Here is a 16,987-nt window from a genome sequence, read left to right as displayed (position 1 = left end):
CAAATGCAGGGCTGCAGTGCTGGGGTGACTCCTGCATGTGCCAGTGCAGACACCTCCCTCCCGCCCTGCTTCTGCCACAGACATCAGGAAAAGGTTTAAAGGGAACTCAAAGAATTATATGGGAGTGGGCAGGAGAAATAATTGGGAGTTTTAAAGCAGGGATGGCCTGTACAGCAATGCAGGCACTTCATTCTGTAGCCTTTACCCTAAGAAATGGGAAGACCCCCGAGTTCCCAAAATCAACAGTATGAACTGATGGCACAAAACAGAAATACTTTTTATTTTTAAAGCAACTGTGGAAAGGATAACATCCCTACTTGTGCAGTCAGGTGGCTGATAGCTGGGGCAGCACAGCAACTTTTTAACGCAGGGATGGGTTCACACCTACCGACATTTAGGTGTAGGTTTAATGAGATGGCGAAAAACCTTGCTAATGAAGAAACAGAACAAGATTAATTCCATAAGGCAAGTTGTGCCAGATGCAGCCCCTGACAGTGATGGCTCACACCTTCCTGTTCTTGGAAAAGGCAAACAAAAACCCAAATGAAAGCACCGGGGGAATGTCAACGTTGTATGAAACAGTGTGGGGGTGCAGGGCTGCCAGCTCTCACAGCAAACACCTGGATTTCCAAAGGGAAAGAAGATCCAGGCAGAGGAAGGAGGCTGTTTTCCAGGACACAGAGTTTTAGTGCCTGGGATCTCACAGAATTTCCTGAACTTCCATTCTCGTTCAGGACGTTCTCATCTCTTTCAATAAGTGAGGGAGCACAGAGCACTTTCCTGACTCATTTCTCTGCCTGTGTGGGAGTGGGAAAAGCAGCTGGAATCCATCCCTGCAGCACAAGGAAGGTTTCCAGCACACACCAGGGCAGGAAATCAGCCATTAAACACGTGGCCAGGTAGAGACGAGCACTGCAGCACCTGCCAGTTTAGGGTCAGCACCTCCTGCAGAGCTTTTTGGGGCTGGCAAGGGGTAACCCCACAGGGCTGCAAACAGCTGGATTTGTTTCTGATGATCCCAGGGTTTTTCCCTCATCCCAGCCCTGCAGGAGCTGGAGCACAGCACAGCCACGTGCCCTCCTGCTGTCACAGACAAGGCCTCGCCAGGAAGCGCTTCTGCACCGAAATAACTCCGTTGATTTGCTACTTTGCATTGAAAATAAAAAAAATAAAAATAATAATTTAAAAAAAGGAGACTGTTGTAATTTGCAGACACACATGAAAGAGCTGAGTGGAATCCAGGCTCAGCTGACTGGCAGATGCAAGCCCAGGGACCTTGTCCCTGCTGGGGGCAGACGTGCCTCTGCCAGGAGGTTTTTCTTCCTCCTCTTCCTCAAAGTTCAGCTGCTGCAGGTCCAGGAGCTGCTGTGGTGAAGGCTCACAAGGCTGGGATGTCCTTTGGCCTCTCAGGGGAAGCCCAGCCCTGCTGCAGGTTGGGATTTTGCAGAACACCCCCATGGCCCACCCTGCACCAGCCTGGAGAGGCCTGGCTGGGTGGGGACACACAGGACAGGGCCACGGGGACACTCCTGTCCCTTGTCACTTCACACACATCCACAGCCTCTCCAGGCAGCCCCATTCCCACGGAGGAGCCCTGGCTGCACCCATGGCTGGGCTGACCCCAGCCCGAGCCAAAGTGCTTTGCATTTATTTAAAGATTTCCATCTAAGGAGCTCATGTCAAGCCAAGGTTACAGATAACAGGGTGATGACTAGAATATGCTGGAATACCCTCAGGCTATGTTTTTCTACTTTGGGTTGTTAAATAACACCAGCTTTTAGGCTATACTAGAAAAAGGAACTCAACAGTCTCACCGGAGGTTAAAACACAAACAAAATAAAAGCCCTGAGAGGACCTAGGGCACTTTGGTGCTGTCAGAAAGTTACATTAACTAATTTGCAAGCATTACAAGTCTAACAAAAGAGGCAACAGAGCCCAGCTACAGCACCAGCTCCTACTGACTCCAATGGCTCCATTTATATGGAGCTCTCAGAAAAGCACTCTTAGAAATGAAAAATGAAAATAAATAACCTTTTGGTCAGTTTGTGGTCTCTCATTTGCATGTCTGCATATTTCTAGGCTCCAGCCAAGGTCAGACTGCTGCCTTTGGGCATTATCCACACTCCTTGTGCCTCAGTTTCCCTACCCATAAGTAAAGGTTAATGCTTCAAGTGAGCACTCAGGGTTTCACAGAGCCAAGTGTTTCACAGGAACACTGAATTCTCTTCCCATACAACTTTGCAGCTTTGCTGGTGTGACTGCAGGCTGAACCCAAAATGTGACAAAAAAGGGCTGGTTTGCACATGGGCTCTCAAGCCCTCTTTCACACCAAAGCTTTAGGTCAAAATATGAAGCAGATCTCCAAAGTATTTCCATTCATCTTCACTTGTAGGTTTTTAAGCAAAATATTAACGTTATAATAGTGGCTTTCAGCCTGGTGAGTTTTGCATAAGGCACAGTTACAACTTTGAACCTCAAATGTTAAATGCAGACAGAGCTCTCTGTAAGATTCAAAACATTCAATTTTTCTTCACTTTTTCTTTTTTCTTAAAAAAATTTGTTCTCTGTAACATCCTCCCTGGTTTTTCATCCTCTCACTGCCACCAGTCCTGGGGTTTCACTGGTGGCAGCAGGACCAGGAAACTGAGGGGAAAACTCTGGAAAGAGACATGGCCTGTGAAGTTCTCCATCTCCTGTTTTTAGGGAAATCACTTTAAATACAGCAATAATTCCAAAGCTGAGCATTAGAAGTTAATGACTCATCAGAGGAACAGGAAATAGGAAAGTTTAAGACCTTAGAGGCACAGCAAAGAGAAGCAATTTCATGTCATGTCCAACACCACCACCCTAACTACAGTACTTGAGGCTCAATGGGGGAAGCAGCATTTGATGCCATTCATCACAGTAATTATGTGATGCTGGAGGGAGCACAACTTTCTTTTTTATTCAGTTTGACCCTGAGCACCATCAAAATGGAAGAGGACAAACATTTGAGAAGTGATATATTGGCACCAGCCAGCATTTAACCAAGAAAGATTTGTTAAAAAACCAAATTAAATAATTGAATTCTCACTATATATTGGGAATTATTCCCCTGAAGTCCAAGTTAACTGAGATTTGCCCCAATAGAACAGAAAATTTCACATGAATGCTTCAGGCAGAAATAAGTTTTCAGGAATTCTCCAAACTTCTGGTCCCTTGTCTCCAAGCCAAATCCTACACTCCATCCCTGCAGAAAAGCACATCTGTAGAACTTTATCCTACACTGATGCCTGAAGGACAGGTCTGTTTGATCATGTGGAAGAAGAGCATTGTTTACCCCAAAGAGCCAAAAACCACAGGCATCTCCTCCTGTTCCCATTGTCCTCCTGTGTCATCCTGATTTGTGCTGCCAAAAAAACCCAATTATCAGCCTGATCTATGGAAGGGCAACAATCTCTGCCCATATACTGGAGGCAAAATGTTTCTCTGCAGGTTATTGAAAGTAGCTGTGTTTGGATGACTGCTTCAGTAAATACAAAAAGCTCCTTCTCCCTTGCATTCCTGTGCTACTTTTAGAAGGACAAAAAGTCTGAATCTTACAGAAAATCCACTGGTAACAAAACTGATGGTGGCAGAGCTGCTCTGACTGACAGCTTTAGCCTAAACATTTTCTGGTTTGTGTTGTTTATGAAGGCTTTTTATTGCAGAACTGGGGAGGGGGAGTGGGCAGTACCCGAAATCCTCACAAGACTACTTAAAGCCGGCTGGTGAAAATGGAGCATTTCAGTGAAATTCGATATTTTCTTTCATCAAAGGCAGGGAGCCTCAACCCACATGTTAACAGTAATGTAACAAGCCTACTGTATGAGCTGCAACCCAAGGTCCTTTTCCAATTAGAATTCATTTAGGCTGGGGGAGAGCAGGGGTCGGAGCAAAGAGGTGGCTCTGGAATTGATCTAAAAGTGGAATCCAACCGTTCCAGCTGGGAATCCCAAGCACTTGCTTGGATTCTGCAGCAAGCCAGAAGTGAAAGAGCACTGTTAGAGAGAACTGTTTGTCCCTGGAAAACTGAGGAAATGTATACAGAATGTTTCTTTTCTTGCAAAGAAAGAAAGAAAAAGAAATGTCTCTTGTACTAGGAAAAAAACCCAACCAAGTCCAATATTCTTTTGATTTTGCTGAAACTCAGGTCTGAGTTTGCTTTTCAGTTCCAGGTCTGACAGAATCTCCAGATCAAACTCATTAGTGCTGGTTAAATCCAGGTTTGCTGATAGGAACGTGTGGGACAGCAAACAGAATCAGTGTCAGGCCTCGGGAGAGGATGTGCCTCTTTAATTGAAAAAGGCAGAGTAATCATTCATTTATTTAACCCAGAGATGATTATAATCTGAAAACCTTGAAATCCTCTTACACAACAACTGTTTTGGCAAGCCCCTCTGTGTTCCAACAAATATTAAACTGTGCTTGCCATTTGTCTAAGGAATCTTGTATTAATAAACATGAAGAAGAACACTTTTACCTCCCACACTCAATGACAGAAGAAAACAAAGACCAGCTGTATTCATCAATGGATCCTTGTTCTGCACATAAAGGCTAATTACATTTTACTTCAAGCCTACACATGGAAAACTTTGCTCCTGCCATCTTGTCAAAGGCAGCTTCTGATATTCCAGCTGACAGACTGCAATGACTGCACATAATAAACTTCTTTTTGTCATTAACACCTTCAGTGCCCGGCACGGGGCTGTGCAGGGGCACACACGCCCTCACCTGCTGGGAATTCTGCACGTGGGGAGCACAGAACTGGGCTGGAAATTTGAATTCCAGCCACTGATCTCATCTGAAGGTGCCTGGCTGTGCCTCTGTCCCTCCCTCAGCACGTGGAGTACTTTGAACGGGACATTGTGAAAAGATAAAACAAACAAGTTGACATAATGATTCCCAACTTTTCAGATCACCACCACAGGTCTCCAGGATAAAATCCAGACTCCTTAATGCCGATAATGAAGACTTCTCCCTCTGTGTTTCTTTTGCTTCTTGGGGGTTTTTTTGCCTTGTTTGAAAGATTTTCAAAGTTTCAAGTGGTTGAAAGGCAGCTTTATTCTGAGACTGCAAATCTTAAAAGCGCTGTTAGCTTTAAAAAATCGACAATTATCTGTTTTTTTCCCGAAGGCACTCCAATTCATCTGCATCAAATAAGCGTCTGTAAAACTAACAATTCTGGCCTAAGATAAAAATCACATGTTTTTAAAACATAAAATTAAAATTGGCAATACAAGTAGCTTTTCAGACTTAGATCAAAAGAGGGCTTCTTTTAAGAAAAGAATCAAACTGTCTTTCACCCTTTTTATTGGTGTTTTTTCAGCCTTTCTCCCAGCTTTTACAATTAAAACAGATGACTCAATTTCACTGTCTACATTCAGTTCCCTTTTCATGTTCTTCTAGATTTCCATATTGCAAAATTTGGGCCACAAACGCTACAGACGAGTGTTGTTATGCAAGAACTATTCCTGCCATAAATATCCAAAACAATGATAAAATATTTCTGCTGTTATTAGGACCTACAAGTTTGTTTTCACAGTACATTAGTCCGGGAGATAAAGTACAAGTTTAATGTCTGCTTCAGGATTCAGCTCCATGACCATTATATTCCAGAGCCAGACTCCAAAATCATTCTGCTACAGAACACAGTGAACTTCTTGTTACTGCAGATGCTACTAATTTTATGTAATTCTATATAAATTAGGTAAGAGTCATTCTCAAGATCATATAAAAAAGAAATATTTCTGTGTGAATCTCCCCGAAAGAGTGAGATTAGAAACGCAAACAAATATTTTACGAAACAGGTTTTGTTCGTTGTAAGATAAATTACAGCACTTAGGGAAACAGTATTAAAAAATGAAGCACTCTGCAAATAAACACATTAAAAAGGGTGAGGGGTTATTAGGTTCAGTGCCTAAAACCACTGATCTCTGCCTGTGAAGTGACTGTAAGATTAAATAACAACAATATCAGTTGTGTGCAGGAAAAAACAAAGTCAGTCTGCAGGAATTTAGGGCTCATCTGAACCAGCATTTGTTTACATCCCTTAGAGAGGGATGAATCAGTGAGGGAACAAAAATACTTCTGATCCCCTTGCATGGAACTCATCCTACACAGAGCTCAAAGGAAACTGGACTTCCAGAGCCAGACCAAAACCCACCTGAAAGATTATCCTGAAGGATACAAAAGGTGTTTAAACTCCAAGTGCTGATTGTTAAAATCACCGTGGGCTGGATTTTGTGAGCTCCAGCTGGGTTCCCCAATCCTCAGTGGGGAATCAGACCCTCAACAGGGGTAAGAAATTGAAATTGGTGCCAGTGTGAGTGGTTTTAACCCTGGGCAGTGGGCACAGGGGGTGACATTGAGTCCCAGCCCTTCCCTGGAGTGTCCCAGCCAGCTGAAATGGCTGCTGCATTCCCATCCCATTTCCAGACACTGAAATGTCTCTTTGTGCTTAATCCTGCTGATCATGAGAATTCCTTCTCATTATTAACTTTCCTTAAATATGAAGGGTTCAAAGGAAACCAGCAGCAGTCTGTCTCTTTTGTTGTTCCCTGCCCTGATGGTTAATAAAACCAGAGGATAATTGGAAACAGTAGCTATTAAGAAGACAAGAATATATATTTTAAGACTACCTTCATGTTCTACTTGAAAACAAGGAAAATCTGCCCCAAATGCTGCTGTCTGTAATTAGGGGTGAACCTGGCAGAGCAAGGACTCCTACCCCAAAAGCAGAAAGAGCCAGGGTGCCCAAGAGTCAAACAGAAATCCTTTACTAAGGGAAGCTTTATTTTCACCAAGATGGGAAGATCACAATGAATACCTTATTTCTGAAACTGTCCTATTTCTAGGTAAAATACAAGAGATATACAGGCTGAGAGATACACAGATGAAGCACCTGAGAATGAAACCAGGAATGCAGCAGTGTGTGTGCCAGGAGATGTGCCTTGCTGGGGACCAGAAAATATAAAAACTAATAATCTCTCCATAGGAAGCCAAATTATGACCATGTTTTCCAAAAACTTGGATGCCTGAGCCTCCCTCATCTCATCTCATCTCTCTCCAGCAGACAGATGCAAAACAAAAAAAAAAAATCAGTGATACCCTGAAGGAAGACATAGAAAGAAAACAGGGAAATCTTACTTTGCAGTAGTTTCTTCATCGTATTTTGTTTTCAGATCAAATAGCTCTGTCCTGGTTTTTTCCAAGGCTAAAAGGCATAAACATGAAGCATTACAGCACTGAAACAGCAGTATTCAGTCATAAATAAGGCTGTACATGTCCTGATGAAAAAAAATAAAGTTGTACACCTCCTTAGCTTTATTTTTCTACCTAGGCAAACCATTATGGCTTACAAAAAATCATAGGGCTTTGACTTCTTTCACAATTTCTTACAGTATTTCTGTTACATTGCAAAAATTTCCATTTTTTGCTTAACCAAGCTAGACTTTATTAGTTTCTTATTAAGCTGGCCAAACTGCTTATTCCTTTGAAATACTTATTGCAATAGTTCAGAGAACAGAATTTCTTCTGTTCTCATAGTAAACAAAGCCAAATGTGTCCAGACCTGGAATTTCGAAGTATGCAGAGATGAAAATTAAGAAACAGGGTTCACACTGATCAGCACAGATATTTCTCACAGTTTGGAAATGTGAGGAAGCAGAACACACATGGAGGGTAATTTCCATGGCCTGCTGTGATTCCAGGGATGCTCTGGTTCTCCGTGGTCCCTTTATTTGGCAAGGACAGCCTTTGCTGTGATTCACACAGCACATATGAGCTCTGCTGGACCTCCCTGCATGCCAAGAGCTGCCTCACACCCAGTCCTGACACACCCAAGGATCCCTCACCTCCCACCTGGTCCCCTGGAAAAGGTCACAAAAGCCAGGCCAAACCTGTTTGCAAAGCTTGAACTTTGTGTTCGGCTTCCTCCAGCTTCGAGGCTGTCGACATCTGGGTCTCCTGCAACTTTCTGTGAAGGGGAGAGGAGAGGTGAGAGCAGAGCTCGTCATCACATCACAAAACTCCTCTGTGCCTTGCAGGTTTGGGGGATGGAGGGATTCAATGTCTCAGCTGGAGTGAGACAAGTGCCAACACCACACAGGCTCCGAGGTGCTTCCGTGGGACCCATGAATGCTGTCACTCTGTGAGGTGCTGCTCCTACTTTGTGGTCCCACTTATTAAAATTTTAACAGTGTAGCCACCTCATAACATAAGCTGTGAACGTTATAAAGAGTTGACTGCTATAGAAATGACAACTTCAGTGGAAGGTTTTCTTGAGCATAATTTGTTTTGGAAATGTCATACATATTGAGAAAATTGTCACCAAGCACCCTCTGTTGTACAAAGTTAGTACAAGAAGAATGATACATTTCCATTTTAGTGTCATAATGAAGGAATTTGTTGCCATAACTGATAGAGTGAATAGATGCAGCAGCTGTTTCATCAGAGCTGTAATGGGTGCCAAATGCAGCAATATTATTAGCTACTCTTTAAGAAAACACACATATTTCAAAACAAATCTCACACAGTGATATTTTCTACAGAACATGAACAAAACTTTAACATGCTCACATTTCTCACGTCCACGGGCAACATTTTCGTGTTTGTGTCAGTTAAACTCATTTGTACATCATGTGGCCAGGCAGCCACTGCACTCCTTGCTCAGGGCCAGGCTGCAGGAGTTATAAAACTCATCTTCCAAAGGAGCTGCTCCAGCATCTCCCAGGAGCTGTGCTTTTCACAACCCTGCTTTTAGGATATTCTGCACATCTCAGAATTGTGAAATGGCTTATGAAACTACCAACATCCTGCCTGCCCTCCATAGGGTGCATGAATTTCTTCTCCAACACTGCTGACCAGGTTAATAACTATTTATAGCGAGAATCACATGTCAGTTCCCTTCATACTGAACCACATACTCTGAGATCTCAAAACCTCTCACACACACTTTTATTTGCATTCACCACCTGCCATTTTGTTTTATTTTTAAGCACATTCAAATTGCAGTTGTTAAAACCACTCCTTACAAGCTGCTTATCAAAAAAGCAACCACAGGTATTGATGAATCAAAAAAAAAAAAGCTTTGCATTCACTGGTAAATTCTCCCCACTCAGCCCTGAATTTAAACAACCAACCCTCCAACTAAAAAGCTCACGTGAACTGAAGGTTTTCCACGCTGTGTTGAACATATTATAGCTTCAGTTATTGCACCACGGGAGGAATAAATTCTCAAGGCAGGGAATGCAGCTGAAAGAACTCCCACTTTTGCCCCCTGGTTTTCTCCTGCCTGATTTATTTGCCCACCAACCTAAAGACTCAAACACTCCTTGTTCATTTGCAAAAGATCAGAAATGCATCCAAAATGTTTTTTTAAAAATATCCATAGTAAATAATGAAAATCCTTAATTCTGGCATGTAGGAGGATGCAAACCTTCCCAGGCTGACTCAGGAAGACATCCCATGCCTCAGCCATTCCCAGGGGAGCAGGGGAGGTGCACCCTGGCCCAGGCTGTGGGTGCAGTGTCACCTGTCCCAGGCTGTGGTGCAGTGCCACCTGTCCCAGCCCAGGCTGTGGGTGCAGTGTCACCTGCCCCAGCCCAGGCTGTGGGTGCAGTGTCACCTGCCCCAGCCCAGGCTGCAGAGCCTGTGACACTCTGAACTGGCTAACGCAGACAGATTGGTGTCACAGAGGACAGCACAGCCAGGGAGGAACAAAGGCAGGTTTGCACCCTCCTGAATGTGACACCTCCCCAGCCACAGCAGGCAGAGGGGACAATCTGTCCTTGTTTCACTTCCACACTCCCCTGATTGTTTTCCTGGGCAAAGTTGATATCAAACAATTCCGTGTCCAATGCACAAAGGGCCGGAATTGCTGCATGGCTGAGCTGGGAAGAGCAATCAGAAAAACCCCTCTCCTCCTCCCCAGCACCCAGACAGACACACAGACACACAGACAGACACACAGACAGACACACAGACACACAGACACACACATCCCCACTCACCTCTCCTTCTCCGCAAAATCATTTTGTAACTTTTGTTCCTTCTCAAGGGCTATGTTCTCCGCTTGGTTCTTCAGGGTCTGCTCATATTCTCGGATTTTCTCCCTAAGTGCTTTTATCGTAACCTCTGCAGGAAAACAATAGGGGAAGAATGAGTTTACACAGCTCCACGTGGTTCCACAACACAAGGCTGGCTTTACCCTGTAGGCTCAGTGTGTTTTAAACTTTAGCTCTTCAACTCTGACACAAAATCAATGGATATGAGTCCCTTTGGAGACCTTTTACTCCCTAAATGTTAAATTGAACTTTAAGTGTTTAGGTTGAGAAGGATCAATGGAGTTTGCTGGAAAGCAGAGTGAAGAAGGTTCCTCTAACACAAATTTTTTTTAAAAAAGAAGGAAAAAAAATCAATTGTAAAATATAATATCACCTTATTGACTAGCCTAAAATTAGCTCAGTGCTGAGGGAAGATTAATAAAGTCCCAGTGTAGGTTTAAGTATGCATTTACACACAGGACACTTAATTCACCTGACTGTGCTCACGCACTGAGAGGCAGCTCCACCATGGTTCATGCACAGATGCAATCTCACACTAACTGAACACAGATCTGGGATACAGCTCTGCTCTGCTTCCAGCTGATGGGAAACCCAGCAGCAGGATCCAACTGCTGCACTGACAGCAGGCACTGCAGCTCTGCATGGCCCAGTTGCTGCCTCTGCCTCATCAGCCACCCCAGGGTTACACAAACACTGGCAGCTTTAGCTTTCTGAGGCACTTGCAGCCTTCCAGGGAATTTGCAGAACCTTTCCCTCGGATAAAGGAGCTCTCCTGCATTTCCCCATGCCCAGCAGTGGATGAGAGCAGATGCAGAAACCTGCAGAGCTGCAGCTCAGCCTCTCCTTACGTGCCCTGCTCTGTTCCTAGTGAAAGCCCCGTGATCCCAGCCAAAGGAAAGGACTGAATCCTGACAGGGCTCACAAGAGGAAAAGCAGGACATCCACCAGAGTGTGCTTTGGAACAATAATGGAATCTGGAAAAAGCCTTGGACTGCCAGAAGGCTCACAGCAGCAACACAGCTCAGAGTACTCACACCGGGATGCAAAGGGGGTTAAAGACATCAGCTTATTAACAGATACCATTAATAATGCTTGAGGAAAAATGAAAAACTTTTGGATGTGAAAAGTTTCAAATTCTGCAGAAACATCCTAGGAAGACAAACCCTAATATGAAAAATAAACCCTATGGGCCTGGGGGAAAAAAGCCTCAGTAATATCACACAAACCCACACCTAATCCTGTCAAAATCCAAAATTCAAAATGTTGAGACTTGAGCTGTGAAGCAGACAGGAGGTAGCTGCTGACATGATCTGCTGTCTGGCCACTACCAAAGGCAGCTTGGGCCACTGTGACCACAAAAAAAGGAGGGAAGAGTGGTAAAAATGCTTGCCAGCAAAGCAGCTGCCTGTGCCTGAAGGAGCAGGATTCTGCTGGCTGTGCAGAAATCAGCCGAGGCTCATTACTGAGTAACAGGCCGTGAAAAGGACACGTCACTTCTTTTCTTTCTTCAGCAAAGGGAAATTCTTCCCTGAGATCCGGGAAGTCACACAAATCCTGAGCTCTTCCTGAATAAGCAGAGGATGCTCCACTCCCTTCTGGGGACACCTCTGCTCCAGGTGTTTTCAGATATAAATCTGCAAAAATATTCTGCTGTGTGCAGAAGCAGAGAGCAAAATAATCTCATGGAGATGCACATAATTGCACCTTGACTAACTTTCAATGTCTAATTTAAAAGAAAACAAAACTATGAAAACGAACGCAAGAAGTACACAAATATGGGGGGAAATGTAATTATCGTTAATAAAATCTGATTTTACCTTTAAGCACCTAACAATAGATGTGCTGGACAAGTACAGCTGAATCCTCTACATTGCTTGAAGCACTAAGTGCCTTCCTCAGAGCTCAGGTCAGCTACAGCTTGTCAGGCACTGCCATTTATACCAGTTTTGGAAGAAGTTCTTACAGGCACCGTAGAGCTCATAGCAGCCCTCCAAACAAAGAGATTAACTGATCAAAGCACCCTCAGCTAACAACAGCCTTTTCCCTGGATAGCTTATTAATCCCTGTTTGAAACTGAGAGTAAAACCACTGCACTGGAGTGAAAAACAACACAAAGGCTGCAGTGGGGAAGCAGAAAGGAAATTCCAGCACACCAGGGAAAATCAAAAATGTCAGTTCTGAGTGGTTGTAGCAAAAAACTCGACAAGTCAAGGGCTTTTCCACTTTGTGGGATGAACCCCCATGTCATGGCTGGATGTACTGGATGCACAGCCTCAGGAAAACTCTGCACAGTGAACTGCAATGATTGTACATTTCCAGCAAAAATACAGCCTTGCTTAGAGCATTATTATGTATTATGGTTCCAACATGACATCTCCTTTACTCTAGCCCAAGTCCTGGCATGCTGATACCTGTCCTCTCCAGGGGTCACACCCTCTAGGCTAAACCAAAATATATTTCAAAATATGTAGATATTCCCTCAGCAGAAAATGAGATTTAACAAAATCAACTTAATTGCTAACACAGCTTTCAAATGTTACCTGTGTGCAACAGTTCCATAATACAAAAAATAAAATAAAATCTTCATTTTTCCAAATGCCAAGACAATTTACCTTTCCACCATCCAGAACTGGGCATTAAAGATGGAAATGCAAAGTCCCTTGGATGGGCAACTAAGTGTATGGATGAGAAAATTTTTTTTCCTGGTGCAGGAAACTGAATCACAAGAAAACTTAAGTAGTCTTAAAGCCAACAGGCTTTAAATCTCATTGAGATTTTCATGTATTTTCATGTACTTTAGTCTCATTAAAACTTAAATAATTTAACAGTAATAGCTTGTATTTACATTGCTCTACGGATGGTCTCTAGAGTAAAAATAAAGTGCAAATGCTGAATGTATTCCAGTAGTACATTTAGATAAGGAAAAAGAGTACAGAAAAAGTTCCATTTTGTACAGAGTCTTATGTGGATACAAAATCCTGAATTTTTGTTTGTCTGTGCAAGCTGCACATCCTGCAAGTACCAACACCCACGTTCAGCTTGATGTCAGCACCAGCACTGCCTCTCATAAAATGTCAGAAATAACGTCAGTCAGGTGTAATTTGCAGTGCTGAAGGCTATAACAAAAATAAGCAGAATAAAAACCCCATCCTCTGACTTGGTGCTACAGTAAATGAGACTTTTAAGAAATCCAAAGAGTCTGCCCAAAGCCCATTTCCACACACAAATACAGAAGTGGCTCTAACAGAATATTGCACTTTCTCTACTGAATTTCAATACTACTGTCACCTCTGCCTTTAAGAAATAAAACTGAATTCAATCTTTGACTTCAAATTTCAATGTGCATTAAAAGCTGGTCATACAGTTGCAACCTACCCTGATTTTTCACCTCGGCGAATTCTTTATTGTATTCCTCCAGAGTTTCCCTAAGTTTCTGGTTTTCTGTTTCAATATCGTGCATGCGTTGAACCTTCAGCTGAAGCTGCTGTCCTAAATCCAAGGCTGGAACCGGATCTGAAAAAGAAACAGTAAAATAAAATGTATCAGGAACACTTCTGGGACCCAAGGAGTTCAGAGCACAAGTGTCCTTTTTTCTCCATTCTGGAGTCAGTCTCTCATTTCTTTGAGTTATTAGACCTGTACATTCCTCACATGGTACATCCTGCAAACTTCAAAAACCCAGAAATATTTCATTCTATCTCTGTTCTCTTTAAATACAGAGCCAGGCTGAGAGGGCTGGGGGTGTTCAGCCAGGAGAAGAAAAAACTCTGGGGAGAGCTCAGAGCCCCTTCCAGTGCCTAAAAGGAGCTCCAGGAGAGCTGGAGAGGGACTTGGGACAAGGGATGGAGTGACAGGACACAGGGAATGGCTTCCCACGGCCAGAGGGCAGGGAGAGGTGGGATAGTGGGAAAAACCCTTGGCTGTGAGGGTGGTGAGGTCCCAGCACAGCTTATCCTGCTTGTGGCTGCCCCTGGATCCTGGCAGTGCCCAAGGCCAGGCTGGATGGAGCTTGGAGCACCCTGGGCTAGTGGAAGGTGTCTCTGCCCATGGCAGGGGGTGGGATGAGCTTTAAGGTCCCTTCCAACCCAAACCATTCCACGATTCCATGAAATTTGAATACGACTTCTTCATCCTGGTACTAATCCCCAGGACAGAGTTCCTGCAGACAGTCATGATACAAAGGCATGTGAGAGTTTTAAGCTTCACAATTTTTATTGCAAAATGAGAATTTTAGGGTGAAAAGCAGTCAAACTGCCCAGCTCCATGACAGCTACTGTCCCTCACGGGCCTCTGCTTGTGCAGGAGTGAATTTCTGAAGCAAACTGTGCCCTCCTGCACAGCAGAGCTCAAACAGCTTCTGTGACCACGGAGATCTGAGTGGTTCTTTTTCTAATTGACAGATCAATAATAATCAGAAACACTGTGTGGATGTAATCAATTCCACGAACCTTGGGTTCGGATCTCTCTTCTTCTTACACTATTAATCAAATGTCCTCTCAGTATTAATTCTCTGATGTTCATCCCCTTCTGGGAAAGAGGGCTCTCAGCACACACCTGACATGTGCATGTGTGATTTATCCTGGGATTTCTTCCCAGTCAGGATAGGAAAACTCCGGAGTGTGATGGACTTATAAAAGATTATTGAATATATTTCTGCTGTGGGCGCCAGCATCTCTTGTGAAACGGCTGCAAAGATTTAGTCTCCTGTTGAGGAATGCTAAACACCAAACTCAGTGGATCAACAACAGTATATATTAGGGAGTTCACTTAATTTTCAACCACCACAGTCATTAATTTTTCAGACCACCCTCAGTTCCAGTCTCTGGAAACACATAATAAGTCTATTGTACCTCTGTTAACACATTAAGCATGAGCCTGTGTGTTTTTCAATATGCCAGCGTTGTTGCACAGTTTATAAAAGAATAGCACTGGGTTATGTTGAGCTCAGAGACACTCTAAGTAGCAGCCTGCTGCATTTTGTTACTCGGGTTCTTCAACAGCTTATGGCATTACCCTGTTCATAATACAAAATCTAGGTTGCTTGTCATCTGTTCTCTGTACATGCATAGTTTATGACTACATAGCTTTTTCATTTATGCTTTTTAGGCCAAATACTTTTCGTTATTATTATCTGTATTAAAATATTTATAATAAATCAAACTTAAAATGTTATTGTGGCAGAGACAGGGGGGTACAGGTAAGAAATTAGCGAGCTGAAGTGGCAGCAGTAGCAGGAGCTGAAGGCTCTGCAGTATTTATGGAAGGTCCTGTTAGGGTGTGGGCTGTCACAACATTCCCCTGCTCCCATGGAGGTCCCTGACCCTCCTGTGCAAGCAGAGTTTTGTCACACTCCTGCAGCTCAGCATCCCCCAAAGAGCCAGCCCGGGACATTCATCTGCTGAGCACAAAGGAAAGCTGGATTCTCTCTCTCTGGCCACGTCTGAAATTGTTACAGGAACCAAAATCCTATCGAGCCCGGGATCTGAAGCTTCAGCTTTGGGTATTTCTGTGGAATAAAATGCCACGATGAAAGAAACTGAACCTGACAAAATTGTGGGTGCACTTTTCCCCACCCTCATTTTAACACACCCGTGAAAAAGCTGGGACAGGCACAAGAGGTATTTTGCTCCTAATACGCAGGGCTTTTTATATTGAAATCAGTAAAGAATTAAAAGACAAAAATAACACGGGCATTATAAAGTGAATAATGACTAAACCTTTAGTCAAATTTGCAATCCCTGAGAAGCTTCATGTACAAAATGAAAATGCTTGCAATCTCATAATTATTCATCAGGACATGTATATTTAATTTAGCTCTATTAAAGGTTAATGTTCAAGTAGCAAAACAGTGGCAGAACAAACAAAATGTAAAAAAAAAAAGTCTCTGTGCATTAAACTTCAAACTTCACTAGAGCCTATTTGAAGGACTAATGGCCTGCAGCCACCAAATACTGCTGGAGGACATGTAAAAAACCCCACGGGTGAAGCACCTCTTAGACTTAATTTTTATAAACTGCATTAAAGAAAACTAATCATTGTATGACAATAAAATTACCAACCAAGACATTTTGGGCAGAGAGAAAAACAATTTCTCATGGCAAGCTCCAACATGGTCTTTTAGCTTGAAAAACTTAAAAACCTGTTATTTCTGGAGTATTTATAAACACTAATTAACCTGAAACAAGTATAAACCTTACAGTCACAATGGCTTTTTTCCTACCTGAGTGGAGCAGATTAAAAATAAATAAAAATACTCTCCTTTTCCCCACACATGCATGCATGGAAAAGCATACCTTTTTATATTAACCAGGTTTGCAAAGTATGTTTCATGTCATTTAACAGGAGGTCACTGAATTTTTAAACAAGCAATGGACCAAAACTTTCGATTCATTACACAAACAACAGGCATACACGGCTCAGAAAAATCAACTGGCCCTGGCTTATGGAGAGAGGCAGCGAAGGAAATGCCCTTTCTGTGGTCTGTAAGAGAGAAAAATCACCTTGCTGAACACTGAAATACGGAAACCTCATCACACATCATTCCCTTGCTTTGAATTTTCTCCTGTGAAATTCCAGAATCCCTTCTAGGCACAGGATAAACAAAAAAAAAAGAGAGAAAATTGTAAAAGGGATCTGAAAATCCAGAACCTGATGCAGTGTTTTGCAAGATCATCGCTGCCCAAGAGTAGATTGAGATGTCTATTTTTACACTAAATTTAGTGCATTTTTTTCCCTCCTGCTTCCTATTCTGCTCGTTTTTCCTAATCCACTTGTTGCACGCCATGCCCACAGCGAAGCCCCCAGCATCCTGTGCTTGCAGGCACATCTGGATCCGATCCCTGGGGAGGTTTCCTCCTCAGCAGGAACAGAAACCGCAGCGTTTCCAGCCCCCAGAGCCCGTT

The 16,987-nt window shown here is 43.2% G+C and overlaps 1 protein-coding gene across 9 annotated transcripts in view; it reads right to left on the bottom strand.

Annotated features, from left to right (window-relative positions):
• Positions 1–16,987, bottom strand: part of CUX1 (cut like homeobox 1) — a 270,018-nt gene that overhangs the window by 120,976 nt on the left and 132,055 nt on the right. For all 9 annotated transcript variants that reach the window (XM_063402464.1, XM_063402457.1, XM_063402465.1 and 6 more), the window contains exons 5-8: positions 13,461–13,598; positions 10,032–10,155; positions 7,920–7,996; positions 7,168–7,234 (exon numbers count right to left, since the gene is read on the bottom strand). In XM_063402464.1, coding sequence (XP_063258534.1) covers positions 7,168–7,234; positions 7,920–7,996; positions 10,032–10,155; positions 13,461–13,598 — 406 coding nt within the window. The remainder of the gene's footprint in view (positions 1–7,167; positions 7,235–7,919; positions 7,997–10,031; positions 10,156–13,460; positions 13,599–16,987) is intronic.

Source organism: Prinia subflava, chromosome 8 (assembly GCF_021018805.1).
Source record: "Prinia subflava isolate CZ2003 ecotype Zambia chromosome 8, Cam_Psub_1.2, whole genome shotgun sequence".
Taxonomy (NCBI): domain Eukaryota; kingdom Metazoa; phylum Chordata; class Aves; order Passeriformes; family Cisticolidae; genus Prinia; species Prinia subflava.
Note: the sequence above shows the minus strand (reverse complement) of the source record. Positions and strands in the feature narration are given on the sequence as shown.